This window comes from Marmota flaviventris, chromosome 2, assembly GCF_047511675.1.
Source record: "Marmota flaviventris isolate mMarFla1 chromosome 2, mMarFla1.hap1, whole genome shotgun sequence".
NCBI classification, from domain to species: Eukaryota; Metazoa; Chordata; class Mammalia; order Rodentia; family Sciuridae; genus Marmota; species Marmota flaviventris.
Genome location: NC_092499.1, coordinates 117945737 through 117973485, shown reverse-complemented (window position 1 = coordinate 117973485; position 27749 = coordinate 117945737). Strand labels below are relative to the sequence as shown.

General features: G+C 40.3%; 1 protein-coding gene across 2 annotated transcripts; it reads left to right on the top strand.

The window, feature by feature from the left end:
- Nucleotides 1-26950, top strand: Adpgk (ADP dependent glucokinase). 2 transcript variants are annotated; one of them, XM_027925942.2, is made up of 7 exons: nt 1-286; nt 7630-7855; nt 11342-11404; nt 18183-18303; nt 21581-21777; nt 22363-22461; nt 25424-26950. In XM_027925942.2, the coding sequence occupies exons 1-7, from the start codon at nt 54-56 to the stop codon at nt 25973-25975; spliced, it is 1491 nt and encodes a 496-aa protein (XP_027781743.2). In that variant the 5' UTR covers nt 1-53; the 3' UTR covers nt 25976-26950. The 2 variants fall into 2 exon arrangements, with proteins under 2 accessions (XP_027781743.2, XP_027781742.2); XM_027925941.2 differs by having other exon boundaries at nt 25421-26950.
- Nucleotides 26951-27749: the final 799 nt, after the last annotated feature.

Sequence of the window (27749 nt, the reverse complement as noted above, 5' to 3'; positions counted from 1 at the left end):
AGGCGCGGGCCAGGAACTGATCCTACCGCTACTGCTGCAGCGCCAGGGTTCTCATGGCTCTGTGGCGGGGCTCTGCGTGTGCGGGCTTCCTGGCGCTGGCCGTGGGCTGCGTCTTTCTGCTGGAGCCGGAGCTGCCCGGCTCGGCGTTGCGCTCGCTCTGGAGCTCGTTGCGGCTGGGGCCCTCGCCCTTGCCCCCGGGATCTCTTTCCCCCGAGGGCCGGTTGGCGGCCGCCTGGGACGCTCTCATCGTGCAGCCAGCCCGGCGCTGGCGCCGCGTGGCTGTAGGGTGAGTGCCCGCAGGGCCTGGGTCTCTGGGCCTCTCTAGGAAGTGCGGGCGCTCAGTCCTCTGAGGTTCACTTTGGAGGTCGGGAGGCTACCGAGCTGTAAGATAAAGCCCGCGTCGAAACGGGTTTTCAGAAGTCCCCAGGAGGCGCCGGTGTCCGCGTTGCCCTCTTGGCAAAAGGTGTCGGATGTCTGGGTCTAGCCAATTTCGTCACCGCTGCAGGGATTCAGACTGGTTTTCACTCTGCTGGCCCCAGAGCCCTTCTTTTGTCCGGGTAGGACCAACCCTAATAGCCTTTTTGCACATCTCACTCAGCTTGTCACCTTCATGTTCAGGTGTTCATTCATCGTTCCAACTTCCAGCTCCCTTGCTTTATGGGCGACTGTTCTTTGGCAGCCAAAAATGTCTTACCAGTTTTGACGGCATTCTTCCTCTTGCTTCGAAAGAAGAATGTTCTCTGCCTTTATCCACTTTCTTTTGCCCTGTTTTCTGTTAATTAACGCTATCCAGTTTGGAGACCACCACTTCACTGAGATTCCCGATTTTCAAATTCAACTTCTTTTAGTCTATATCGTCAGCTTGCTGCAGCCTTCCACTCATTTAACACGCCCTTCTAGAAACTCTTCTTCCCCAGACTTCAGTGACATTGCATATTTAAGGTTCTCCCAAATCACAACGCCTCCTTTTTTGTACTCCTTTCAGGAATATAATTATTTCCCTTATGCTAACTTTAGTCCCTGTCTCAGTGCCACTTGACTTTTGCCATCAACTCAAAGATACCATACAAAAGCAGGTCTTCTGTCAAGTACCCTACTAGTTTATGTGAGTGCTGGGGCCAGAAGGAGTAAGGTAGAGCAAAGTTATCCTGAAAATGAAATAATTTATGTAGCTTATGTAGAGTGGTGTCAGCTTTTGAAAGTACTCAATTGTTAACTTGTATTTTTTCATATCAGCACATTTACTGGTTCTTAAGATGTGTTTCCTTTTACCTCTTATGAGTTCAGGCTCTTTTCATCCACAAGTATCAGCCTCTTAACTGACCTCCCTTCATGCATGTTCTGTCAACAGATACTTATCAACGATTTCAAGTCTGCTGGGTTCTGAGGATATGAGTATAACAAGGTCCCTTCCTCATTTGTTGAAAACTGATACGTTCATCATTGTATTGATCTGCTTGGGCTGCTAGGACAAAATACCACAGGCTGGATGGCTTAAGCAGCAGAAATTCATTTTCTTGAAGCTGTGGAGCCTTATAGTCTAAAAGGTGCCGGTGTGGTTGGTTTGGGGCAAGCCTTTTCTTTGCAGTTTGCAGTTGGCTAGCTTCTCCCTGAGTCTTCACATGCATGACCTTTCCTCTGTGTCTGCACTGCTGGTACTCTTTCTTTTATGTGGACATCGGTCTTATTGGATTAGGACTCTCCTGTGTGACTTCATTTAACCTTAATTACTTCTTTGAAGGCCCTGTGTCCAAATACAGTCATACTGGTTAGGGCTTCAACTTATAAATTTGTGATGGGGTAGAGGATACCATTGTCCATAACAATTGTGAAAAGTGCTTTGTTGAATTCAAGTGGTAAGAACAAAGTGTGTGCTGGGGGTATGGTTTAGTGGTAGAACTTGCCTACTTTGCTGGGATCTATCCCCAGCACTGCCAGGAAAAAATAAATAAAAACAAAATAAGGTAGACCTATTGTCCCAAAGAAGGATTACTAATTCTTCCTAGGATAGAGTGTCAGAAAAAGCTCTAGGATGATCTTACATTTACTATTGCTGTATGATAAGTCACCCCAGAACTTAAATAGCTTAAACAACAACCATTTTATGATCTTTTATTATCTGAGATTTGGTGGGGCTCTACTGGTCAGTTCTTGCTTGGGGTCTTAGGCAGTTATAGTTGGATGGTAGCTGGAACTGGGTTCATCATAAAGATTGATCATGGCTGAAACTTCCAGGGGGGTTTTATCGCCTACATGTGGCTTTTCCCTAGCTGTTTAGTTTCTCACAGCAGGAAGACTGGATTAGGAGATGGAATGTGTTGGGAGGACTAGGCAGAATCCTTAAAGTATCTTATGATTTAACCTTCAAAGTCTGTAGGGTCAGTTTTTACCAGAGTTATGGTTCCACCTGGTTTTAAGGGAGGGGTGTCACCTAAATCATACCTTAATGGGAGGAATATCAATGTCACATTTTAAAACGAACATGTGGGTTGGGACATCTTGTTGGGAGCATTATGAGAAATATATTCTACTACAGTGACTTGTGTAACAGCCTAGAAAAGAAATGAGACTTTTAAAGTAAATAAGCAAAGGTGGGGGAACAAGTCCACCTAGGAAAGAGAACCAAATGTGAGAAAGCAATTTGGCAAGAATCTTTTGGTAAAGAAATAAGATGCTCAGAAGGAAAGGTTGGACCAAATTCCAACATGCCTTTAATGTGAGGGTACGTGGTAAGGAGGCCATAAAGATTTATAAACAGGTAAATGACACTACTTATTTATTGAAAATAATGGATGGGAATGTGAAAGGTGGATTTTGAGCAACCGTTCATGTTTTGGGGGGTTTTGTTGGTTTGTTTTGGTATCAGAGATTGAACCCAGGGGCACTTGGCCACTGAGCCACATCCCCAGCCCTTTTTTGTATTTTAGTTAGAGACAGGATCTCACTGATTTGCTTAGTGCCTTGCTGTTGCTAGGCTGGCTTTGAATTTGCAATCCTGTCTCAGCTTCCCAAGCTCTGGGATTATAGGCATGTACCACCATGCCCAGCCTGCTTCACATTATTTTTATGAGTAACAAGTCCATTAGGAACATTTCTGGTTACCCAAAGAGATTTTTAGCCTAAAGAGGGGATATGGGAGGGGTGGGTGGGAGTATATACAATACTTGAACCACAATCTCATTTTGGGTATATTCGACTTCTTGGGAGAATACACACCTATTTGTGGTCTCTCTCTCTCTCTCATGCACATACTCAAAACAATTTAGTGTGATAGCCCTAAGAATGAATGAATGGAGACCCTGGTTAAGAAGACATTGTAGGGTTTACGTGAGAGGAGAAAAGAGTCTGATCATTGTTTAGGAATGGTGATAAAGAAAGGTAAGATTTGAGAAAGATGTGCATAACAGGCTGGATGTTTTAGAGTAAAGAAAAGCAGCCCCAAAAGACAGGTTTTTAGTTTTGGGTCTCTCATAAGAATCTTATGAGGTGGGCAGATACCAGTATTGTCATCTATTCATACAGATGAGTAAATAGGCTCGGACTCATTGATTACCCAAGACCCCACAGCTATCAAGTGCAGAAGGTGCAATTTAAGCCCATTTCAGGTTTCATAGTCATGCCACATTGTTGTCATATTAAGAGATTTAGGAAAAAGGTGATTTGTGGAGGAAGTTAAGCTGAATTTCAGAGGAAGGGAAATGCACCTTGTGGGATTTCAAAGGAAGCTGCTCCATCAGCTGGTAAAAATGAAAGGCTGGAATTTAAGAATGCATGAAGGACCAGGGTTGCAGATTTTAGGATATTAGCTCTTGGGTTGAAGGCTATCACATCTTTGTGAGTCTTCCCGTGCTTCCAAATTGGACCCTGGTACCTATTGAACTTTGGGTAAAAGATAAAGCCCTCATCCTAACATTGATTCCCCTATAACTGTCCTTGCCCTGATCTGTCTTGCTCTTCTCCCTGATATGAATTCTCCATTCTAGCTAGATCACATTCTTATTGTGTCCGAACACAAGGTTAATCCTTTCATCTAAAACTGCTTGCATATGCTCCCTACACGGATTTCAGTATCAGATAAATCTGGGTTTGAGTTTAGGCTTGTTCAGTTTGTAGCCTTTGGAATGTTGGTTAACTCCAATCTCACTTTTCTTAGCTGAAAGCAGTAATGGCCACCTGTCTCACAGAACATTGCAAGTGGGTATATTCTATCTAAAAATGCCTGTCTATCCCTTGGTACTTCATAAAGATTGGTTCCTTTCTCTTTGCAGACGTGCCATCCAGAATTCAGCCTAGGCACAATTGCCCAGACCTTTGTGATTTCTCTACAGTTCTGTATCTTATAGGTATTATAATTCTTATAATATCTGAGACACATGTTAAAACTAGAAGGAGCCTTAGAAAACATTTTACAGAGGATGAAACAGGATGGAGGTGACAGGAAACATCATTCTTTGAGGAATTCATAGCCTCAGAGGAAGAACTGTGTCCCCCTCACCCTGCCAGCCAAAAGTCTGTACTAGTCGCCTGGAAGCCAAGGCTTCCAGTGTGCCCTGCCTGGCCCTGCAGCCTCTTGTTTCAGCATTTGGCATCTTTGCCTTGTTTGTTTTTTTCCAGTTATTTCATCTGTTTTCTCCAAAACCACACTATAATCTTTTTTTATACATTTCTTAAGTGTGAAATTCTGCCTTCGGGTCAAATGAGCATTGCTTTGTTTTCTGGTTCTGGTTCTGGTTAGCTCCTATCCCTCTATTTCCCCCTTGATAATAAAGCAACTTAGGAGATTTGTTTACATTGGGGATGCTGTTGAGGAAGTGCAGAGGAAGATCCTTGCTCTGGTCAAAGTATTATATAACAAGCATATGTAAAAAATACTTAGTTTGGTATCTGGCCCAAAGGAGATATTTCGTAATTTTTAAAAATTAATACAAGCTTTTTATAAAAGTTATCAAATGATGATTATAAGTAGGGGATAAAAAATGCTCCTCAGTAGTTATATTTTTTTTTGTAACTCAAAATCAGTTTTGTTGGTTTGTCTTGTTTTGCAAAATGCACTGAACTTTTCCTTTCATTTTGCATTACTTTTGTAAACTTGACTTTCTCCACTCTTATCTCTAAAAAATCAAATTCTGGGGCTGAGGACATAGCTCAGTGGTAAGGCACTTGCCCAGCATGCTTATCAAACTGTGTTTAAGATCTCAGTGGAACTAGATAAGAAGGTGATATGTTTATAGTTTTTGAAGTACTTATATTTCTAAATGTAAAACTTCCTTGTTTTTGAACTTCTGCTGTTCAGATTCAGGACCTAAATCCTTTTGGCTACTTTCTTTTTTTAAGATAGGCCAGTTTGGTGGAACTAGTATCCCTGGCTATCCAAACACTTTCTGAAGCTCAGGAGTGTACTGAAGTTGGAGAGCCAAGAGATACCTGCAGTCCTATTCATAGGCTCACTTTTAAACATCTAATGTTCATTTAGTGGAAGTAAAGGGCACCCTTTGTGGGATGGGAATGAGACCAGTTTGCAGGGTGTGTTTGGTTTATTTCATAGGCTATGAAAGACGTGTATTAAAACATCCTTAAGCACCTGCTGCTTGTCCGTGTGTTTTATGCACTGAAAGGCACAGTAACCCATTATTATACTCTTCCAGTTAAGTCATCTATATTTTTGATTTTTAAAAGAAAATTTGAGTATTTAAATGCTATTTGATGGGCAAAAATCTTTTCAAAACATGGATCCATAGATAAAGAATTACTAAAAGGACCCTTAAGATGAGGATTTAAGTCATTTTGTGTCAGGAGGAGGAATGTCTCTCTTCCTGCCCTTGTAAATCTTCAAAAGTGATATAAATAATATCTAGCCCACATACAAGCCTTTTAAAGTTACATTGATCTAAAACTTACAAAAGTAATACATAGTTGTAAAAATGAGAAATGTTATCTAATTAAAAGTAAAATTATTCTCCTTTATGGTAATTGCCCAATTTCAGTTTGCTACCATTAATGATTTGGTGTGCTAGTTTACAGACTGAGAGATTTTTGAAGTGGATTAGAAGAGAACATAGCTATGTGTTCCATGCTAAAAATCCAGTTCTTTGGGCCTTCTTCATGAATGAGTTGAACTTTAGGTTTCAAAGCTGCTCAGCATTAACTGAATATCAGCCACCCTTATCACTAGGAGGTATCTTGGTCTGCTATGAGCTTGCTCTTAGAGTCTAGGAGCTGCTTGTGGCCACCAACCACACTAGCAAAAGGGACATTCCCAATAGGCAGAAGGAAGGATAGCCGTAAATGGAAGTGACAGTTGGGGGCCTGGAAGACCTCATCTAGACACCTTAGTTATTTAGCCTTTCTCTTTAAAAGAGGAATGACCTTTAGCAAAGAAACACTGAAAATATGTAAGCCAGGATTTTTTCATGCACACATAAAAGATGCCATGTCAGACAACCTTAGTATTTTATAATTTCCATACAACCTACCAGATGATGCACAAGTTTCTTGCCAGTCCTTTAAAGTTCATGGATAGGCTGGGCTTAGTGGTGCACGTTTATAATCCCAGTTACTTCAGAAGCTGAGGCAGGAGGATCCTAAGTTCAAGGGCAGCATGAGCAACTTAATAAGACCCTGTCTCAAAATAAAAAGGGCTGGGGATATAGCTCAGTGGTGGATTGCCCCTGGATTCAATAACTAGTACCACACACACACAAAAAAAAAGATTCATGGGTAAGTCTTATAAACACCTGTCAAGTGATTAGTTGTTACAAGGCCACAAGTGTGCATCTTTTTAAAGCCCCACTCAGCTCTTCCAATGCAGGCTTTCAGCTGGGAGTATTTGGGCATTTAGGTATTGAATCTGTCTGGAGGGAAGTTGTCTGGAACTTAGAATTTTTTTTTTTTTTTTTTTTTTTTTTTTTGTACCAGGGATTGAACCCAGGGGCACGCAACCACTGAGCCCCATCCTCAGTCCTATTTTGTATTTTATTTAGAGACAGGGTATCACTGAGTTGCTCAGAGCCTCACCATTGCTGAGGCTGGCTTTGAACTCGAAATCCTCCTGTCTCAGCCTCCCAAGCTGCTGGGATTGATTATAGGTGTGTGCCACCATACCTGACTGATATTTAGCTTTTGACCAAAATATATTTTGCTTACTTTGCACCAAGCAATGTTCCTAAACGTTGGTTATTTAATCTTCACAGTAGCTCTCTGAGTTAACTATTCATATCATTGCCATTTTTTTCAGATGAGAAAACTAAGACTCACAGAAATTAAAGTGACTTGCCCAAGACACTGTGAATCCTGTTTGGCTCTGCTAGTATTTCCTTAGAAATGCTACATTTTTATTGTCATGATAGCTTTGTTCTGAAATGCTAAGCACTGTTTTCTCACTTTTTTAACTAGTATAAATTTTTGCCAAACTTTCAAAAAAGGTTCTGATCTTATCCCATTACATATATCCAGATAAAGTAATTTTCCTTCTGCCACATGTTGTTTGCTTTCCAGTTAAGGTAGCAGATCCACTTCAGCTGTTCCCTGTTTGAATACAGTTCTCTGAAACCTTTCTCTGCAGCTAAAAGCCAAGGTGCTTTTCCTGTGCTATGGCTGCTTCTTTTCACATGTCTCTCCTCCTTCTTTCAGAGTCAATGCATGTGTCGATGTCGTGCTCTCAGGCGTGAAGCTCTTGCAGGCACTTGGCCTGAGTCCTGGGAATGGGAGAGATCATGCAGTTCTGCATTCAAGGAATGATCTGGAAGAAGCCTTCGTCCACTTCATGGGGAAGGGAGCTGCTGCTGAGCGCTTCTTCAGTGACAAGGAAACCTTTCATGATGTTGCCCAAATAGCATCAGAGTTCCCAGGAGCCCAGGTCTGTTAGTTCACCAAGAGTAAATTAAGGGTGGGAAAAGAAGCCTTTTTTTTTTTTTTTTTTTGAGAAGGGGGGGGAGAGAGGGAGGGAGGGAGGGAGGGAGAGAGAGAGAATTTTTTAATATTTATTTTTTAGTTTTCGGCGGACACAACATCTTTATTTGTATGTGGTGCTGAGGGTTGAACCCAGCGCTGCATGCATGCCAGGCGAGCGCACTACCGCTTGAGCCACATCCCCAGCCCCCAAAAGAAGCCTTTTTAATATGGCAACTTTTCCTCCAGTTTGCCTCATGACAGTGACCATTGGAAATCCAATTCTGCAGTGTTTTCCCTTTTTGTAAAACTGTATCTCATGTTTTATTATTAATTCTGTTTCTAGTCAGTTTAATTCAGACAACATTAGTGATGCATGTTTACTATAATTTTGGTTCTTGTTCATCATAAAGTTGCCTTTTTCATGTTATCTATGTTTAAAAGGAGGAAACATTGTCTATTAATTTGTTTTAGTTGTAATGCTTATTTTTGATAACTTGTAGTAATCTTAATGTGTCTGAGTCCTAAGCAGGAGAACAAGGCCAAACCCATAGAAAAGTAGACTAGCTTTTAACTGGGAAAAGGAGAGATGGGGCCATACCTTTGTTCTGCTCATGCAGTGGGGTTTCTATGTGTGTGTGTGTTGCTGGGGATCAAACCCAGGGCCTCATGCATGCTATGCCACTAAGCCACAACCCCGTCCCAAAAAGGAGTTTATCAATAGAACATGGATACTATTTTGTGGGGAAGACTGTCCTGTGACAGTAGTGGAATGTTTAGCATCCTTTCCAGCTCTTTTCCCCAGGGCTAAAAAACATGTGTTTCCTTGGTTAGATACTCAGGAAGGGGAGTGAAGCAAAATGATCCCTGATTGAAAACCACTGGTCTAGATTGTTGGCTTTCAAATTTGAGTGTGCATCAGAATCACTTGGAGGAGCTATTGAAACAGATTCCTAGCCTACTCCCAGAGTTCTGATTGAGTAGATATGGTATGGGAATGAAGAATTTACCTTTCCAGCAAGTTTCCTGGTTGATGCTATTGGTCTGATGACCTCGTTTGAGAACCAGTAGTCTTTGGGTTGGAACAAGTCAGATGGATGGAACTTCAGTGGTCTTCAAGCTCACCTGGTGATCATAAAGCCCTGGAGTCTTAATGGTCCAGGCTGGGGTGGGGGTGAGGATCACATAGAGTAAGAGTACTGGGCCTGGAGACCCAAGTGTGGCTCTTTCCATCTCACCAGTGTGCCTGCTGCTGTGTCCTCATGCCTCTTGAGGCTGAATTCTGGTTGTTTGAACATTTTCCACCCCAGCTAATTCTCCTCATCTGAGACCTTACTTCAACTGGGCATCCCAGACCAGGCCTGAATTCTAGCCAGGGAAGCTCTTAATGCTGTTTTTAATTGGTACCTTTCACAGGCAAACCTTTGGGATCACTGATGACTTGAGATTTTAAAGATTTTTGTCCTTTGGAGCTGCCTATTTGAACATTAAAAATTGTCAGGGGTGTTAGCCAGCTGAGTTTCTAAAGGAAACAGCAAGTTGTTAAAATTTCTATGGTCATTTTGACAGCTTAGTTTAGTAGTGTCTGGTCTTTTAGAGAATCTTGATAGTTCCAATCTGATAAGTATACTGCTCAGAAACCTCTGTGATCATGGTATTTAAACCACTTCTGCTTTGACCCTACCATTTGTTTCATAACGAAAAAAAAAATCTACAGAAACTCATATCTTACGTTTTTGGTGGTCTATTATTTCTTAACATTTTAAAACCTAAAATGTGTTACTTCTAACAACAATTTGGTGTCATTTGAAAATCCTTTAAACTGTAAGGTAGGCTGCCTGATGAACAACAGTGACAATTATATGAAAAATCTGAATTGGGCATGGTTATACACACCTATAATTCCAGCAGCTTGGGAGGCTGAGGCAGGAAGATCACAGCCTCAGCAATTTAGTGAGGCCCTGTCTTAAAATAAAAAAAGGGCTGGGGATGTGTCTTAGTGGTCAAGCACCCTAGGATTCAATCCCTGGTACCAAAAAGAAAAAGAAAAATCTGGTATCCATTTTGCAGATATCTTAATAATTTCCCTCAAGATTTTTTTTTTTAATTAAATAGCTTTGTTTATTTTTATGTGGTGTTGAGAATCAAACCTAGTGCCTCACACGTGCAAGGCAAGTGCTCTACCACTGAGCCACAGCCTCAGCCCATCCCCCAAGAACTTTTAGTAAATTCTGCTAGCCATCATTATTAAATAAAATATGAAATCAGATTTGTTAAAAGGTCAAACTTAAGCGTGCATATCACAAAATTAATCTATGAAGAACTGTTAACATCCCACTTAAATCCAGAGATCAGTCAGCCCAAAGCGTGGGATGAGAGTGATAGCTAGCAGCTGGAGTTATTTAGTCTATGCCTCTGCATGGGCTAAAGGTTGTTAGCCCAGACAGAACTACTGATTAGGTTTCTTCAGAATTGAACAACAGCCTTATTGCCTATTCATCAGGTTTCTAAGGTACATGGATCCATCCTTAGCAACGTGGAACACCAGCCTTGAAGGATCTGCTCTCTCAAGCTGAAAGATGTATTAGAGGAAAATATTTTCCTGTGTTAGAGCCATTGCCTTTTAGAATTTACTCCCAGGGAGCCATATATTCCCCAAGACATCGATGTGTTTGTTTCTTTCTCAAAATTTAGCAACAGACATTTACTGAGCACTTATGAAAAGATGGTCCCTGCCCTGAAGATGCTCTTCATGTGTCCAGATGATGATAACTAAAGTAGGCAAGGGCTGTAATATGGGTTCATATTAGAGGGGCAGGAAGTGGTCTGTAATCTTGTCTGGGGAAGATAGTTATGGAAGCTGAGATGTCACTGAGGAAGGGGTACAGAAAAGGCATCACAGAAGAGGCAGCAGCTGAGAAGGGGAGCTGAGAAGGGGAGGAACCTGCTAAAGGCCAGAGGCCAAGAGGAAGGCTGACTTGGAGAGTTGCAAGCAGATTGTGGAAGGGGCAGGCATGAGATTAAGAAAGAAAAAGAAAAATTTTAGGTGGGGGTGTAGCTCAGTGGTAGCACAAGTTTCCATATCCAGCACCATTTAAAAAAAAAAAAAAGTTGAATGATTCAGGAGGAAAGTGATGTATACTCATTTTAAAGGTTGACAAGACCTAGCCACACTGTGTTTTTTCTTTATTTGTTCTGATGGCCCAGAAGTTCAGTCAAATTTGATCTATAGTTACAGCAGTCACACTTTAATTTTCAGGTTACCATATTTATTTTCTTCACATTTTACTCATTGTCTATTTCTGTGTTTTATTAACTTGTTTGTGTATTTGTTGTAAAGTCACCTCAAAATATTTGGGGAAAAATGTACTATGATTATTAACATTAAAAATTATTAAGCTTGGGTAACTAGTTGTGCTAAAATACTGCCTAATCACCTTGAATTATCTTTCAGCACTATGTAGGAGGAAATGCAGCTTTAATTGGACAGAAATTTGCAACCAATTCAGATTTAAAGGTAGGTCAGATTTCCAGATTAAAATTTGTACCCTTCTGTTGTTTCAGTAATTTTAGGAGCAAGCATGGATATTTGTTCCTTGATTCAATTTAAGGATTACCTGCTTCTGCACTAGACTGTGGACCTCTTGTTAGGATGCATACAGTATTAGTAGGAGTGTAGTAGTAACTAATACTTTCTAAGTGTTTACTATGTGCCTGGCATTGTCTTCAGTGTTTTACATAGATTTGACTAATCCTTGCAACACTCCTTATAAAGCTAGTTGGTACTGTCATCCTTGCTTTCAACATAAGGAAGCTTGAGGCACAAAGACATTCACAGAGGGTAAATAATGGAACTAGTATCCAAACCAAGGCATTCTGACCCTGAGAGGCCATCAAGTAATGGTTATGAGCATGTGGGGATTATGGAAGTTATGAGAGAGAATGTACTTGGCTATGTTGATAAGCCTGAATCTAGAGTGTTGAAAATTCATGCTACTAGATGAGGGTAGATAGAAAAGTGTCTTCAAGTTTTGAACCATTTGCTATAAGTAGAATTAAAAATGATTACTATTTCAAAATAACATCTGAGTAAGAAGTTTACTGTGCTATAAGTGGAATAGTTTTGAGGAGGGGAAGCCAACTTGGAGATTGTTGCTGTCATACTACAAAACGATAAGGTTTGGATTAGAGCACCCAAAAGAGGAGAGACTTATTTATCACTGGAATCATGGTATGGCTAGACCATAAGTGGTAACAAGGAAGAGAGTAAATAAATGGACAGGTACAGGGTGATTGTGGCTGCTGACAGAGAAGGAAACAATGAACAGTGCTCTGGACTTGGGGAACCAACATAAAAATATAATTTGGATCAGGGATGAAATGAAAAGCCAGAGAGAAAGTTAGTTAAATATGGCTAGATAATCAGCAGTGTTAGGGGAAAAATCAGTGTGTTTGTTTCTTTCTCAAAATTTAGCAACAGACATTTACTGAGCACTTATGAAAAGAGCCACACTGTACACCAGGAGACAAATATACTTTAGATTGAGAGAGTATATTAAAGTGTTAACATTTATATTTTAATAAGAATTAAAATTCTGGGCTAGGGTTATGGCTCAGTGGTAGAGCGCTTGCCTAGAATGTGTGAGGCACTGGGTTCCATTCTCAGCACCATATATAAATAAATAAAGGTTCATCAACAACTAAAAATATATTTTAAAAAAAGGATTGAAGTTCTTATGAAATTTTACAGTGGAAAATATAGATTTTTATAGTCATTATCCTTATGATAGTAATAAACTTCTAAATAGAGATGATTAGAAATTCCAGGGTAAACTCTTGGAAACATTATCTGTTAACAAAAAAAGAAAAGTTCAGTCATAAGCTCTTTAGCGAGCCCAGGCCCTTCTCATCAGAATCTTGGGAGTTTTCATGGTTCCCCACAAGGCACCTTCCTGGTCCTGAGAAATAATTCTATCCTTTGGAAAACTAACACACTGGACTGTTGTGGGCAAGTACAAGATTGACCTTTCAGTATTGACCTCTTCTGAAACCATCATTTGCTCTTGGTCTCCGGAGAAGTTGGACCTGAGGCTGGTCTTAGTGGAAGGCATTCCAAAAAAACAAGTCTGGCCTTGGTACGAGAAAAGATCTCTTACTCAGTCCTCACAACAGTGTTATAATTTTAAAGATAAGAGGGAGGTCCAGAGAGACTAAGTAACGTGTCCAAATTCAGCTAGTTAGGATCCAAATGCCACATTCTGCATGACATTACCACTCTAATTACTATTAGGGTAATAGTACAGTCTTCAAAGATAATTACCACTGCTCTCTCAAAGAGATTCAGTTTAACTTGGTGAAATGCTTCCCAGCATGGATCAGGTGATCATCTGAGAACCATCAGAGATTAAGAGGTATTTTCCAATGCTGATGATAATAGCTAATGCTTATAAAATTCTCAGTATATTCCAGGTACATAGATATGAACTAATTTAATCCTCTCAATACCCTATAAAGAAAGCCCATTTATTATATTCCACTTGAGAGGGAAAATGAAGCATGGCCTTGAGAAATTAAAACTGCTTAAGGTCATGTACCTAGTAATGGGTAGAGTGGGAATTCAAACCCAAGTAATCTAGTTGCAGAGTCCATACTCTGAATAGCCATGCTATAGTGTATCTCAGAAATAGACCCTGGCAAATATAGTAAAGGCAAATTTAGAAGAATGGCCAGATGCAGGAGTGAGGCAGTGCCTTTAAAAATATATTTGTGAGAGCTAGGGCTGTAGCTCAGTGGTAGAGCACTTGTCTAGCATGTGCATGGCTCCGGATTTGATCTGAGTAGATGTTGGATTTTTGTCAAATGCTGCTTTAGCATCTAGTAAAATGATTTTTGGTTTTTGGTTGTTTGCTATGTGGTAATCACATTGGTTTTCCGATGTTAAACCAACCTGGCATCCCTGGGATAAACCTTATTTATTTCTCATGTATTAATTATCCTTTTTGTGTTTTGTTGAATTCAATTTACTAAAATTTTATTTAACGTTTTGCATCAGTTTTTTTTTTTATTTTTTAGTTATTGATGGACACAATATCTTTGTTTACTTATTTTTATGTGGTGCTGAGGATCAAACCCAGTGCCTCACATGCGTGAAGCAAGCACTCTGCCACTGAGCCACAACTCCAGCCCATATCTGTTTTCTTGAGGGATGCTGTCTGTATTTTTCTTATGTCTGTCTGGTTTTACTGTTGAGGTAATATTAGGCTTAAAGAATGAGTTGGCAAGTATTTTCTTCCTCTTCAGTTTTTAAAAAGGTTTGTATAGAATTGGTATTAGGCCTTCTCTAAATGTTTGTAGGTTTTTCTAGGCCTATAGTCTTCAATGTGGGAAGGCTTTTGATAACAACTCTAATTTCTTTGTTTTGTTTTGTTTTTTGGCAGGTTACTGGGATTGAACTCAGGGGCACTCGACCACTGAGCCACATCCCCAGCCCTATGTTGTATTTTATTTAGAGATAGTCTCACTGAGTTGCTTAGCACCTCAATTTTGCTGAGGCTGGCTTTGAACTTGTGAGTCTCCTGCCTCAGCCTCCTGAGCCACTGAGATTACAGGCTTGCACCACCATGCCCAGCTGATTTCTTTGATATAGAGAAATTCAGATTTTCTGTTTCTTGAGCAACCTTTGGTAGTTTGTGCCTTTCAAGGAATTATTCATTTTGTCCGTGTTGTTGAATTTATTGGCATAGTTAATCATAATATTCCTTTATCCCTTGAAGTTCTGTAGAGTCTATAATGATGCTCTTTCTAATATTGTTCATTTATGTCTTCATATTTTCCTAAGTGATTTGGCTTGAAGTTTATTGATTTTTATTCTTTTTCAATGAATAGTGAACTTTTGGATTTTTATGCATCCTATTCTGTTTCATTGGGTTTTGTTTACTTTGGGTTCAACTAGCTTCTTTTTCTAGTTTCTTAAGGTAAGAAGCTAAGGTCATTGACTTGAGACCTTTCTTATTTTCTGATACAGGCCATTTAGTGCTATAAATTTCCTCTTTAGTACTGCTTTAAATGTGTCCCACAGATTTTATATGTTGTTTTTGTTTTCATTTCAAGATATTTTCAGTAATCCTTTGATTTCTTAAGATGTACTATTCTTGGACTAGCGGTGTAATTTTAATTCTGATCTAGTCTGAAAATGTTTTCCATGACCTGTTAAATTTATTGAAACTTTTTAATGGCCCAGAATATGATCTCTCTTGGTGAAATTATATGTGTATTTGAAAGTTTTTCAAGAGTAAGTAGGGGTCTTTCTATTGTTGAGTAGAGGGTTCTGTAAATGTAACAACTAGGTCAAGTTGGTTATTGGTGATGTTCAAGCCTTGTGTGTCTTGTGTATATCATTACTGATTTTTCTGTCTATTTGATCTATCAGTTATTCAGAGAGGGGTATTGACGTATCCAACTACAATAGCAGATACGTATTTCTATTGGAAGTTTTATAATTTTTTTGTTCGTGTATTTCATAGCTCTTTTATTCAGTGCATAAATGTTTAGGATTGTTAACATTCTTTTCATGAATTCATCCCTTTTCCTTACCAGGGATAAAGAAAATGATTTCATAATCTTTGCTCTGAATTCTATTTGATAAAATAGCCATCACAGCTTTTTTTTTGGATTAATATTAGCATATCTTTTTCATCCATGGGCTTTTAACCTATTTGTGTTTTTAAAGTGTACTCCTTGTGGATAAGCATATAGTTAGGGCTTGCTTTTTAATCCACTTTGGCAATCTGTGCCATTTAATTGGGATGCTTAAACTGTTTACATTTTTGTTTGGTGTTGAGAATTGAACCTAGGGCCTTATGCATGCTGGGCAAGCATTCCACCAGTGACCTATATCCCCAGCCCTAGACCATTTACATTTAGTGTGACATTATTATTTATTTCTGTTTGTTCCGTTCTTTTATCTTCTCTCTTTCCTCTTTCTCCATAGTCTTTTTGAATTATTTTCTATATTTAATTTTATCTCTTCTGACTTATTAGCTGTACATCTTATTTTAGTGGCTGCATTAGGGTTTATGGTGTATATCTATAGCTTATCACAGTATTCTTTCAAGTGATATTACTGCTCCATTACACTATAAGAACTTCAGAATATCATACTTCCATTTCTCTACTCCAGTCTGTGTACTATTCTCACAGTGTATTTTACTTCTACATATGTTACAAACTTCACTCTACATTATTAGTATTCTTTAAACAGATCTTTTAAAAAATAATAAGGAAATAATATTATGTGCTTATCCAGAGTTAACATTTCTGGTGCTCTTCATTCCTTTAGTTAGATCCACGTTTCCATCTGGTATCATTTGTGTTCTGCCTGCAGAACTTCCTTTAACATTTCTTGTGGTGCAGGTCTGCCAGTAATGAATTCTTTCGGCTTTTGTATATCCAGGAACTCTTTCATGATTACATGCTGAGGAATTAGTGGGGTTTACTTGGATTATTTGGCTTTTTCATTTCTTAGGGATCATTGTGCTTTGCCTAATGTCCAAGCATTTTGAAAACCATTGTTTCTTATGTTTTGTCTGTTTTTTTAGTGTTCTAGGTAGGAGGGTAAATCTAGCCAAGAATCAGAAAGAAAATAGTGGCAGAGGCAAGAATTGTCAGATTTGGCATGTAATGTGCCCATGTCAAGGCAGAAAGGCAAGGGAGGTGTATTTTCACCAGAAGCTGGGATTTCTAATTACATACATGAAAGTACCTCTGCACAAAGCAGTATACAAACAGGCAGCTACTTAGCAAGTTGAAATGCCTTTTGAAATTTCTGGATGGGGCATAATTTGAAACAATGTAGATGGTTCCTGGGGATCTTAATTTGCCCCCTCCACCATCAGAATTCAATGGTTTTGAGTCTGTTATCCTGTCCTTGAGGGCATGGCAGAAACAGCAACTTACTGGAACTGAGAGGTGGCAGCAGATGTGAAGTGGTTTCTAGAAGGAATAGCCAGGGGGAGGCCCATCTTGGAGTTGAAGAAAAAGGTATTGAGAAGTTGCAGAGTACCTCCCCCTAAACTTTCTAAATTGAGTTGCTCATTAATTCTCATATTTGAAAGGTTAAGTATGGTAGAGTGCTTTTTTGGGGGAGGGAGATACTAAGGATTGAACCTAGGGCACTCTAACAGTGAGCTGCGTGCCTAGTCCTTTTTTATTTTTAGACAGGGTCTTACTAAATTGCTAAGCTGACCTCCAACTTGTGATCCTCCTGCCTCGGCCTCCCAAGTAGCTGGGATTACAGGCATGCACCACTGTGCCCAGTTTCAGAAGTTCTTTTTCTGTACTGTGTAAAATTCAAATGATTGTTTTCATCTAGCAATCTTTTCCTACCTTCCTTTCTTCTTCTTCCTCTTCTCCTTCTCCTCTTTTTTTTTTTTTTAATTGTGATGCTGGGAATTAAACCCAGGACATTATTCATGCTAAAGCACTCTACCAATCAGCTATATCCCCAGCATCTGTCATATTTGAGCAAACAATATCCCATGTCTATTTGCCTACACAGGGTATGAATGTGAATTAAAAAGATAATGTAGGGGAATAGGGTGTATCTTGGTCTGCCTGGGCTGTCATAATAACAAAATACCATAAACTAGGTGTTTTTTTTTTTTTTTTTTTTTTTTTTTTTTAATATTTTTGAACAGTTCTGGATACTGGAAAGTCTAAGATCAAAGTTGCAGCAAAGTTTTGTTTCTGGTAAGGGCTCTAAGATTCCTGGCTTGCAGAGGCTGCCTTGTCACTGTTTTTTGTTTTGTTTTGTTTTTCACAGGGCCTTTTCTTGGTTCACACAGATCTCTCTTCCTTTTCTAATAAGGTCACCAGTCCTATCTGATTAGGACCTCACTCTTATGATCTCATTTAATCTTAGTAACTCCTAAAAGTTCTATCTCCAAGTACCATTCCATTAGGGTTACAGCTTCAACATCTGAATTCAGGGAGCATTCATTCAGTTCATAACAGGGTATCTGGGCTGTAGTAGTTGCATAGGCACCTGACAACTATGACTTTGGTCTTTGGTCATTTTCTTGTTTCTGGGTACATTGTGGCATTAACTTCCAGAGGCTTATCCCCTGTTAAGAGCCTCCTGTGCTACAAACCTCTAAACCAAGGACTTTTGGAATTGAATTAGATTCAGTATTTTGTTGAAATGAATAGAATTGGCCTGAATGTACCTAGTGGTTATTGTTCAGATTGTTGGAAAAGAAACAGATCTGGTAGACTGACTTCACATTGCTTATCTCCAGGTTCTTCTTTGCGGTCCAGTTGGTCCAAAGCTACATGAACTTCTTGATGACAATGTATTTGTTCCACCAGAGTCATTGCAGGAAGTAGACGAATTCCACCTCATTTTGGAGTATCAAGCAGGTAAGGGAAGGGTATTAATGGTAATAAGCTGTGCATCTTCAGACTTGGCTTTGTGCCAGAAATTCATCTTTGTAAATTAGTAGGATCCTATTTGTGTCCCCATACCAAGTTTCTCAAGTCCATTGATCTGCAGAGCTGTTATCATTTGTTATCTCAGAGACTGAGAGAAAAATTCTCAAGTCTACAAACCAAATTGGTGTGAACCCAGTGGAAATCAGGCTGTAGGAAAGCAGGCATCTTGAGTAAAAGTGAAAATATGTTAAACACACATTTGTGAAGCTTCCCTTTATTACTAAGAAAAGAGAAGGGCAGGTAATATTTCCTCAGCTCTGCTGAATCCTGCCCAGGACCCTTCTGGCCTGACTTACCCAAGCTGCTTAGATTAGTTCCAGGCCTCTGGCAAGCTTCCTTTGGAGTAATTTATTTTTTCCCTGAGGTGAGTTGGAGTGTTTTGTATTTAACCTCACATTATTTCTTATTATAAGATATTTCAGGGGACTGGGATTGTGGCTTAGTAGTAGAGCGCTCACCTAGGAGGTGCAAGGCCCTGGGTTCCATCCTCAGCACCACATAAAAATAAATAAATAAAGGTATTGTGTCCAACTACAACTAAAAAATAAATATTTTTTTAAAAAAAGATATTTCAGTGTTTATAAAGCCAAATCCACCCCACAAGTAGATTTTTTGTGTTATAAAGACTAGAGATTAATTTTCTACGAGAACCTTAAATACCTGGACATATTTTGAGTCTGTGTGTTCTTTGCTGTATCTTTTCCTGTACTCAGAAATCACTCGAGTTCTGATAAACACATTATTAATTCACATTAAAGATTCAAATATGCAAACAGCTAATTGGCTCCTTAGAGGAGTAGTTAACACTCTTCAGTGAACTGCTTCCAAATCACACAATTAAGAGAACCTCACCTACTGGAGTAATGATCTATAATGTAAGATAGGAAAAAATAGTGCTTGTTGACAATTGTACCTTTCTCCAAGTATGAAAAAGAACTGTTGTTTGCTTCTGGTTCCCTTTTGGGTGCTTATTAGAATCAGTTGAAATTTAGCAAGGGCAGGATCTAAAAATCAGGGCAGAATGTTGCAGGAGGTACTTCATACCTAATGATGCCCAAGGAGTTTTTCTCCATTTTAGTTTTCCCAAATAAGAGTGACAATTTTGCTAGGCGCAGTGGCACACGCCTGTAATCCCAGTGACTCAGGAGGCTGAGGCAGGAGGATTGCAAGTTCAAAGCCAGCCTCAGCAACAGTGAGGTGCTAAGCAACTCACTGAGACCCTGTCTCTAAATAAAATACAAAATAGGACTGGGGATGTGGCTCAGTGGCCAAGTACCCCTGAGTTCAATCCCTGGTTTCCCCCGCCCCCAAACAAAAGTGACATTTTTCACTCTTCAGTGACAATGACTGTTGACTGGAAGGTGCTACCACCACCAGTCCAGATTAGTCTCTCTTCCATTTCTGTTGGTGCCCACAGCATGAACTAGGCACCTTTGCAGTTCCTGGTTTCTATTGATTCCTGTGGTGACTACATAATGGAGAGACTAGGATCTTCAAACTGGACTTTGCTGTTATGTTTGATAGCTCTGCCTCTTGTGGAGGTAAGGAGATAGCTTGTCTCAAAACGAGATTGGTTCTATTCTTGGGTTTTGTAAGCCTTACATTTCAGTTTTTCTTCCTATGTCTTATTTTTCTTTGTACAAAGTAGTGCACTTCTGTGAAATTTTGTGCTGAGTTACATTTTCATAGGCCCCAGGAGGGAACATAATCTGGTGGTTGCAGCCCTTGGGTCAGCTTTCTTAACTCCATCCCCAGCTTCTCTCTAACCTGGACAGGTAAATTCTGAGAGGATTTGCAAACTTTTTTTTTTTTTCCTTTTTCTGTCCTACTAGACAGCTCCACAGCAGCTCATTTTCAGGGCTGGGAATCCGGTGAGCCGGAGTGGTCAAAGGGCAGGATGGTAAATTGAGAGAAGAGATTGCTTATAGAAATGAATACAAAGCTCTGTGAGAAAAGAAGGGCACTGAGTATTATTACTGACTGTTCCAATCTGTCTGCTTCTTGGGCTACTTCATCAGTCCTATGTCCTATGGAAACAATAAGCAGCTCTCCATATTTCTCTTTGTCCATACCTGTTTATTTTTGCCTCTGTCATTCCCTGAAGAAATCAGTTTCTTTTGAATGCTGTGTGGCTCTTTTGTCCTAGGCTAGGTTAGGCTGTGTTCCCAGCAGTGTCACTGTTCAAGGGCAGGGTAGTGTCTTGTTGTATGGAAAGTATCAGTGTAATTGTACAGAGTCTTGTTAATTTGGGAAATCTTGGATTTGGAGTTAATACCTGTATTTTTTGCTGCTGTGGTCCGTTAGGTCATCAATCTGTTTTCTTAATTCACTTATTTTTTATTTTTTTGCTAATTCATTCATATGGCTACAAACCAGGTTCAATGTGAGGTAGTAGGAATATGATGGTAGAAGACTACACAGGCCCTACCCTCAGCTCACAGTTTACCTTAGGAGATAGACACTTGAACAATTAGTTCAAAATCATGTGCCAAGTCCTATAATACAATAGTGTTGCCTCTGGTAAGGAGGTTATTGAATCTGCTTAGGTAGGGGCAAGTCTTTCCTGACTCACATTTAGGGAGAAAGTAGCACTTGAATGTAGCCTTGAGCAGTCATTACTCCAAAGCAACTCCTGCCCAAGTGGCGGAGCAGCCAGATATTCTCACTCTTTGGATCAAGTGCCCAGAAACCACAAGAGAGCAGCAGAGAGTAGGAGGTACAGTCAGCTTGGCTCTTAGATTCCAACTAAGTGGAAGGTCCTAGAGCATTGCTGTGAGGTAGAATGTACTTTGGGAATGGCAACCAGTCCTATCTGCAGGAGTATGCCTCGTGTGATGGCATTTGGAAGTCATGCACAATATAACTGCGTCCAGTGTTTGGGAGCTCAATAGACAGCAGAGCTTTCCTGGAATTCCAGGGGAGCTAATGACCTTGAGAAAGGTAACCTCTTGAAAAAGGCATAAGAGACTCACACTGTTTCTGTTTTTTTTGCTGTATTTGGGTTTAGGTTTTTGGTTTGTTTCTTTACCAATTTACCAGCATGAATGTGGCCACCAAGCTGACCTTCGACCATTATTATTGGGACCCACTCAGCCATCAGTTAGCCTGCTCAGAGCCAGGGCTCCAGGGAGACACCTGCAAGTGCCTCCACAGCTAGGAGACTGAAAGCCTCTTCCTTTTCTTTCCATTGACTGGGCTTTTCTAGGGGAGGAGTGGGGCCATTTTAAAGCTCCCCATGCCAACCGGTTCATCTTCTCTCACGACCTCTCCAACGGGGCCATGAATATGCTGGAGGTGTTTGTGTCTAGCCTGGAAGAGTTCCAGCCTGACCTGGTGGTCCTCTCTGGATTGCACATGATGGAGGGACAAAGCAAGGAGCTGCAGAGGAAGAGACTCTTGGAGGTAACAGCACTGTTACAGAATCTCACAGACCCCAGCTAGGTTTTTTGTTTTGTTTTGTTTTGTTTTTTTCCTTCCAGGTTCCTTTCTCTCTCTGCCTCTGTACTTGTGCTGCCTTGCCTTGGCTCATGCTCTCCCAAGGACATACCTTAGAAGCAGCTAGAGTAGGACAGACAGGTCAGATAATTTTCTTGCCTGAGCCTCTGCATCCTGTGCTAAACTGAGCATGGCTACAAGCTGCAGGGTTTGTAGTTATGTCCTTTATGTTATCTGTGCCATCTCACTTCATATCACCTGTGCTGCAGTTCCTGTAGATCTGAATGGCAGTTGAAGCCAACCGCCTAGTTTAGATCCTAGGAATAGGCTGGCAGCATGAACAATAAGGGGCAGTTCTTTGGCCTCTGATTCTATAAGCCTGATGGCTCTCTGCAGAATGCAGTTCTCTTTTGTCCACGTTGCTTGTAGCTGTCAGAGGATACAAAGAAGGCAGGTGCCGGGGGCATCCAGACTGCTCAGGACCTCATCTTTTCTTCCCTCTTGCCTGACTTCCTTTTATTTCTAATGGCAGTGTTGTTCTCTTCTTTCCAGGTTGTAACTTCCATTTCTGACATCCCGACTGGTGTTCCAGTTCACCTAGAGCTGGCCAGTATGACCAACAGGGAGCTCATGAACAGCATTGTGCATCAGGTAACCAACCACCTGTGGGCAACCCATGTGTCCTCCTTTAGCCCTGGCCTCATTGGGCCTTGCAGAGAAGCTCCTTTGTCCAGTGGGACTAGGTATTTGGGCTCAGGGACTGTCTCACTGAGATGTGGGTGTTGTGTCATTCAGAACTAGAAGACCCAAATAAGGATTCAGGACTGTCTAGGTCAAGATTTCATAGTAAGTTAGAAATATGGCCGTGTGAGCCAGGTGGGGTGATGCATATCTGTAATCCCAACAAATTGATGCCGAGGCAGGAGGATTGCAAGTTCAAGGCTAGCCTCACCAACCTGGTGAGACCTTGTCTCAATATTAAAAAAAAAAAAAAAGACTAACTCAGTGATAAAGTTCAGTCGAGAGGGAGGGAGATATGGCAATGTAAATTGAGGGCCTGTGAGTCCTATTGCTTCTCTGGAAGTGAATGGTTTTTGTAGAACTCAAAACATGAAAAACTGAAAGCCCAACTCAGCTGATTTTACTTAAACTTTTAAGAAGCACCAAAAAAGGAAACTTTGGTGAACCTGACCCCCTCACCACCAGACATGTAGGAATTTATCTCCTGCTTCTGGATAGCAGCAGTGGTTAGCATAAATCCGAGTGAGCGAGGCATAAGAATGCAAGCTTTGCCATTCACTAGCTCTGTGAGTTCAGATTACTTAACTCTTCGTTTTATTGTTATTTAACCTGTTAATTGGTAATGTGTTGTTCAAAAACTGAAAAGTATTAAAAGATACACAGTGAAGTCTCATTCTGGTTCTCCCCTTCCTCCATCTGTCTACCCTTTGTAATTTCCTTATTAGCTTTATCTGTATCTCCTGAGTTATAATGTATGATACAGGAATATATTATTTGTACGTTTTATATAAAAATATAAATTTTTTTTTGTCCTATTTTACTCAAAAAATAGCACAACATACTGAACACACTGCTCTACCCTTTGCTTTTTTTCCCACTGGAAAATCTTGGAGATCTTTACTGTATTGTTACTTAGAGAGTACCTCAGTCTTTTCACAATGATGTGGTGAAAGTGAGTGTGGGGTGCTTCTCAGTTTGTTTGACCTTTTTTGTGGACATTCTGATTGGTGACTGTCCTTCCCTTTTACATAGGATGCTGCAGTAAATAATCTTGTACATTGTTTTATTTTGCCTGTGAGCAAGTTTATGCATTTGATAAATTCTCAGAAGTGGAATTGCTGGATTGAAGCCTAAGAAAGCATTTAGAGGTTTGAGATTGCCTTCCATGGGAATTACACTTTATGTCCCACTAGCAGTGTTTAGAATATGTGCCTTTGTGGTACTTAGCTTTTGCATACACAGCAAATATTCTGTGTGAATATTTTCCTTATATTCTTGCCACTGGAATGGGATTAAAAATTAGCATTTGTATCAGTCTGGCAGTTGAAAAATAGTGTCAGTGTAGGGTTTGTTTTTGTTGTTTGCAGTGCTGGGGATCAAACTTGGCCTCAGAACTGAGCTACACTTCTAGCCCTTTTCTAAAAAATTACTTCTTTTTTTAGAAAAAAAAAACTTTTAAAATTTTACTTATTTTTGGTACTGGAGATTGAATCCAAAGGTGTTTCATCATGAGCTACATCCCCCAGTCCTTTTTATTTTATTATTTTCTGAGTCAGGGTCTTACTAAATTGCCAAGGCTGGCCTCAAACCTGCAATCCTCCTGCTTCAGCCTCTAGAGTTGCTGGGATTATAGGCATGCCCCACTATACCCAGCAAAACAGTCTTTATTTTTCTGGACTGTTTTTAGGTTCACAACAAAATTAACAGGGCTCCCATATGCCCTTTGAGCCCCTTACAGGCACAGCATCCCCCACAATCAGCACCCCTCACCAAAGGGTACATTTGTTATAATCAGTGAACCTACAATGATACATTATCATCACTCAGAGCCCATAATTTACAACTGAGTTTACTCTTGGTGTTTTTCAGTAGTTTTTACTTGTATTTCTTTTTGAGGTGGAATATTTTTTCACTTTTAAAAAAAGCTTTTTTTTTTTTTTGTCCCCCCTCTGAAAGTCTCCTTAACCCTTCCTAGCCTTGGTTTGTAAATTGAAGGCAGTGCCTTCTTCCATCCAAGGGTTACAGTAAGAATTGGATGAAGAGAGAGAACTCTTTAGAGCTCAAAACATGCAGAAAATGAAAAGCCATTGGCTTTCATCCTTCTTAGCACAGAACATGCAGGAAATGAAAGCCATTGGCTTTCAACAACAAAGGTATAGGCCATTATTATTTTATGGGCATGCACACACATACATGTACATACTCAAGGACTCATGTCTCCTGCAGAAACCTTTACCTGTTTCTAACAAAAGAAGTGCTAAGGAAGACAGTGAGGTAGACATAGTGGTTCCCCACAAGATAGAAAATGGGCTCAGTGGCTCCTGTTTCCCTTTCCACATGTTGTTATTCAATGAAGACTATTTTCCTAACTCTCACCTGCTTAAGTAGTTTAGCTCTAACGTGAAACAATTTTCTTGCTTCTTGGTGTTATGTCCACAGAGCCATTATGATCCTGACTATACATTGTTCAGGTCTTCTCCATTTTCCTGGCATAATGCCTGCTGACACTCAGGACTTGGCCAAGAGCCATATCCTGGCAGTGATAAGAGTGGCTGTTGCATGTACACAGGCAAAAGTTAGGCACCAAGGAAGGAAATACAAAATAGGTTCACCTCCACCCTTTCTGAATGGTACATAATAAAAGACTAGGTTTGAAACAGCATTTTGGTAACTTTGCAGTTTTTCCCAAGTGATCCTGAAGGTGGAGGTGGTTAGAGATGAAATGGTTGAAATGATGAGTTCAGTCACAGGAAGGCCTGATAAGAAAGATGCCTGCCTGCCTTCCCTGTCATTTAGTCATTGGCTGCGTCCTAAGATTCAGGAGCTCGGTTATACCCACCAGAAAGAGACCTGTCATTGTTTTTGTTAGCAGGTCTTTTCTGCAGTGACTTCTCTTGGGCTGAATGAACAGGAGCTGTTATTTCTCAGCCAGTCAGCATCTGGACCACATGCTTCTCTCGCCTCCTGGAATGGTGTTCCTGATGTGGGCATGGTCAGTGATATCCTCTTCTGGATCTTGAAAGAACATGGGCGGACTAACAGCAGAGCCTCGGACCTTACCAGGATCCATTTCCATACGCTGGTCTACCACATCCTGGCAACTGTGGATGGACACTGGGCCAACCAGCTTGCAGCCGTGGCAGCAGGAGCTCGTGTGGCTGGGATACAGGCCTGTGCCACCAAAACCATAGACACCAGCCGAGTGTCTCTGAGGGCACCCCAAGAGTTCATGACTTCCCATTCAGAGGCAGGCTCCAGAATTACATTAAACCCAAACAAGCCAGTAGTAGAATGGCACAGGGAGGGGATATCCTTTTATTTCACACCAGTGTTGGTGTGTAAAGACCCTATTCGAACTGTGGGCCTTGGAGATGCCATTTCAGCCGAAGGACTTTTCTATTCAGAAGTACATCCTCATTTTTAGGAAGATTGTAGCTAATTATAGGAAGAAAGTGGTTTGGAAAACAAGATTCAGGGTGTCAGAACCATTTTTAGATCTAATTGGGAAGATAGCCAAAGAAACAACAGCAGATTAAACTGTACAGATACATTCCAGCCTGTTGGCGATTACATAAAAACATTTCAGGTTTTAATCAAAACTTAGCTATCTACTAACGAGACTGGATTTTTATTTTTTGTGTTGTGAGTTACAGGGGTAAAAAAACCTCAATTCTAAAACCCCAATTTATGCAGTGTTGTCAAGTATTTTTTAAGCCAGAGTTAACTCTGAAGAGCATGTCAGCCAGAGAAAGTCTTTCTCTCCTTGCTTACTAGAGGACTGCTTCATTACTCACCACCGTGGGCTCTGGTAAAGCCTGATGTGAGATTCTTGGGTCTCTCAGCTTACCACTTGCAGCAGAATCAAGACTTCCATTCAGTGTTACAGCGACAGTATTTAATGAGCATATCTTCTCAGTCTCCTGTTCTCAAACTTAGGTCAGAGCCACGGGTAAAGACAAGACAGTCCCACCTTGGATCTTTGATAAGCCTTTGAGCCATTCATTCTCTTGTTTGGAACCCTTGGTGGCATTGTGAGCTGAAGGACTGTGCCTTCCTGCCTTGGCTCCCTATATTGTAGACTGGCTGATCAAAGGCTCCTGTGGCTTGGGCATTGCCTCCTCATTGCCCAGCTCTGGATATGCTTCCTGCAACAGAAGACTAATATTTGTTCTTTCTGAGCCTTGAAGGAATTTGCTTTTACAACTGGAATTTGCTTCCATCTCTTATGTATAAAAGATCATGTATGTCTTATGTTTTCATTGACACATTCATTAAAGAGTTTGACCTCGTAAGAGTGCCAGGATCATGAATAAATTTGTCATGTTATATATTTATTTTTTTATAAACCAGGACCTCTGTGTGCTTTTAAAAATATTAAAAACAATTTACATTTCAGGAATCCTGTCTGTAATTGATTTCATTTCCACCTTACTCTGGACTAGTCTTATGGCTTACATGTTACTCTGCTCATGATGTTTGTATTTTGTCCGTCTCTCACACTGAGCCTGTACTGTAGACCTGTTCTCTGGGGTTTAGAGTATGAAGTAGCTAAGTCAAAGTTGAGTTGGAGCATAGCAGTTGCTAAGCATGATGAACTTTGGTTTGTTGGAAGGATGTAAGGGACCAGAAGATGGCAGCAAGCCTGCCTAGTACAGGGTCATGATCTCACCAGGCCATAGCAGCAGATTCTTGAATCTCAAAAGCTACCTCAGGCTTTTCATATATGATCTTCCCTCCCTGCTTTGGGTAAGAAGAAAATGCTTGATTACTCATTTTCAAAGAAAATTTGAACCTAGAGAATTATACAGCTTGCAAGTGAAAGTAAGTAGCTCATTAAGGAAATCTTATCCTTTTGTGCCTCTAGGCTTAGTTAAAACAATCACCAACTTTCTGGCCAGTTTTTAAGTGAGAAGACATTTCTCTGTTTCCCAAGAATTAGAATAACTCATCATTTTTAAACCTTTTAAGCCTAAAAAGACTTTTAGTAATACTAAAGTGTTCTCCATGATTTTTTTCTGTGTAAGCTTTCTGCTCAGACCCTTCCCTGAATGTATATTCTCAAAAAGTTCTCCAATTTTTATTGGTAATGTCAGTAAAAATTAGACGTGTGATCGGCCTATACTGTAAAAATGTTTTTTCCCACCCCCTGTAACAGGTGCTAGGAATTGAACCCAGGGCGTCACACATTAGGCATTCTG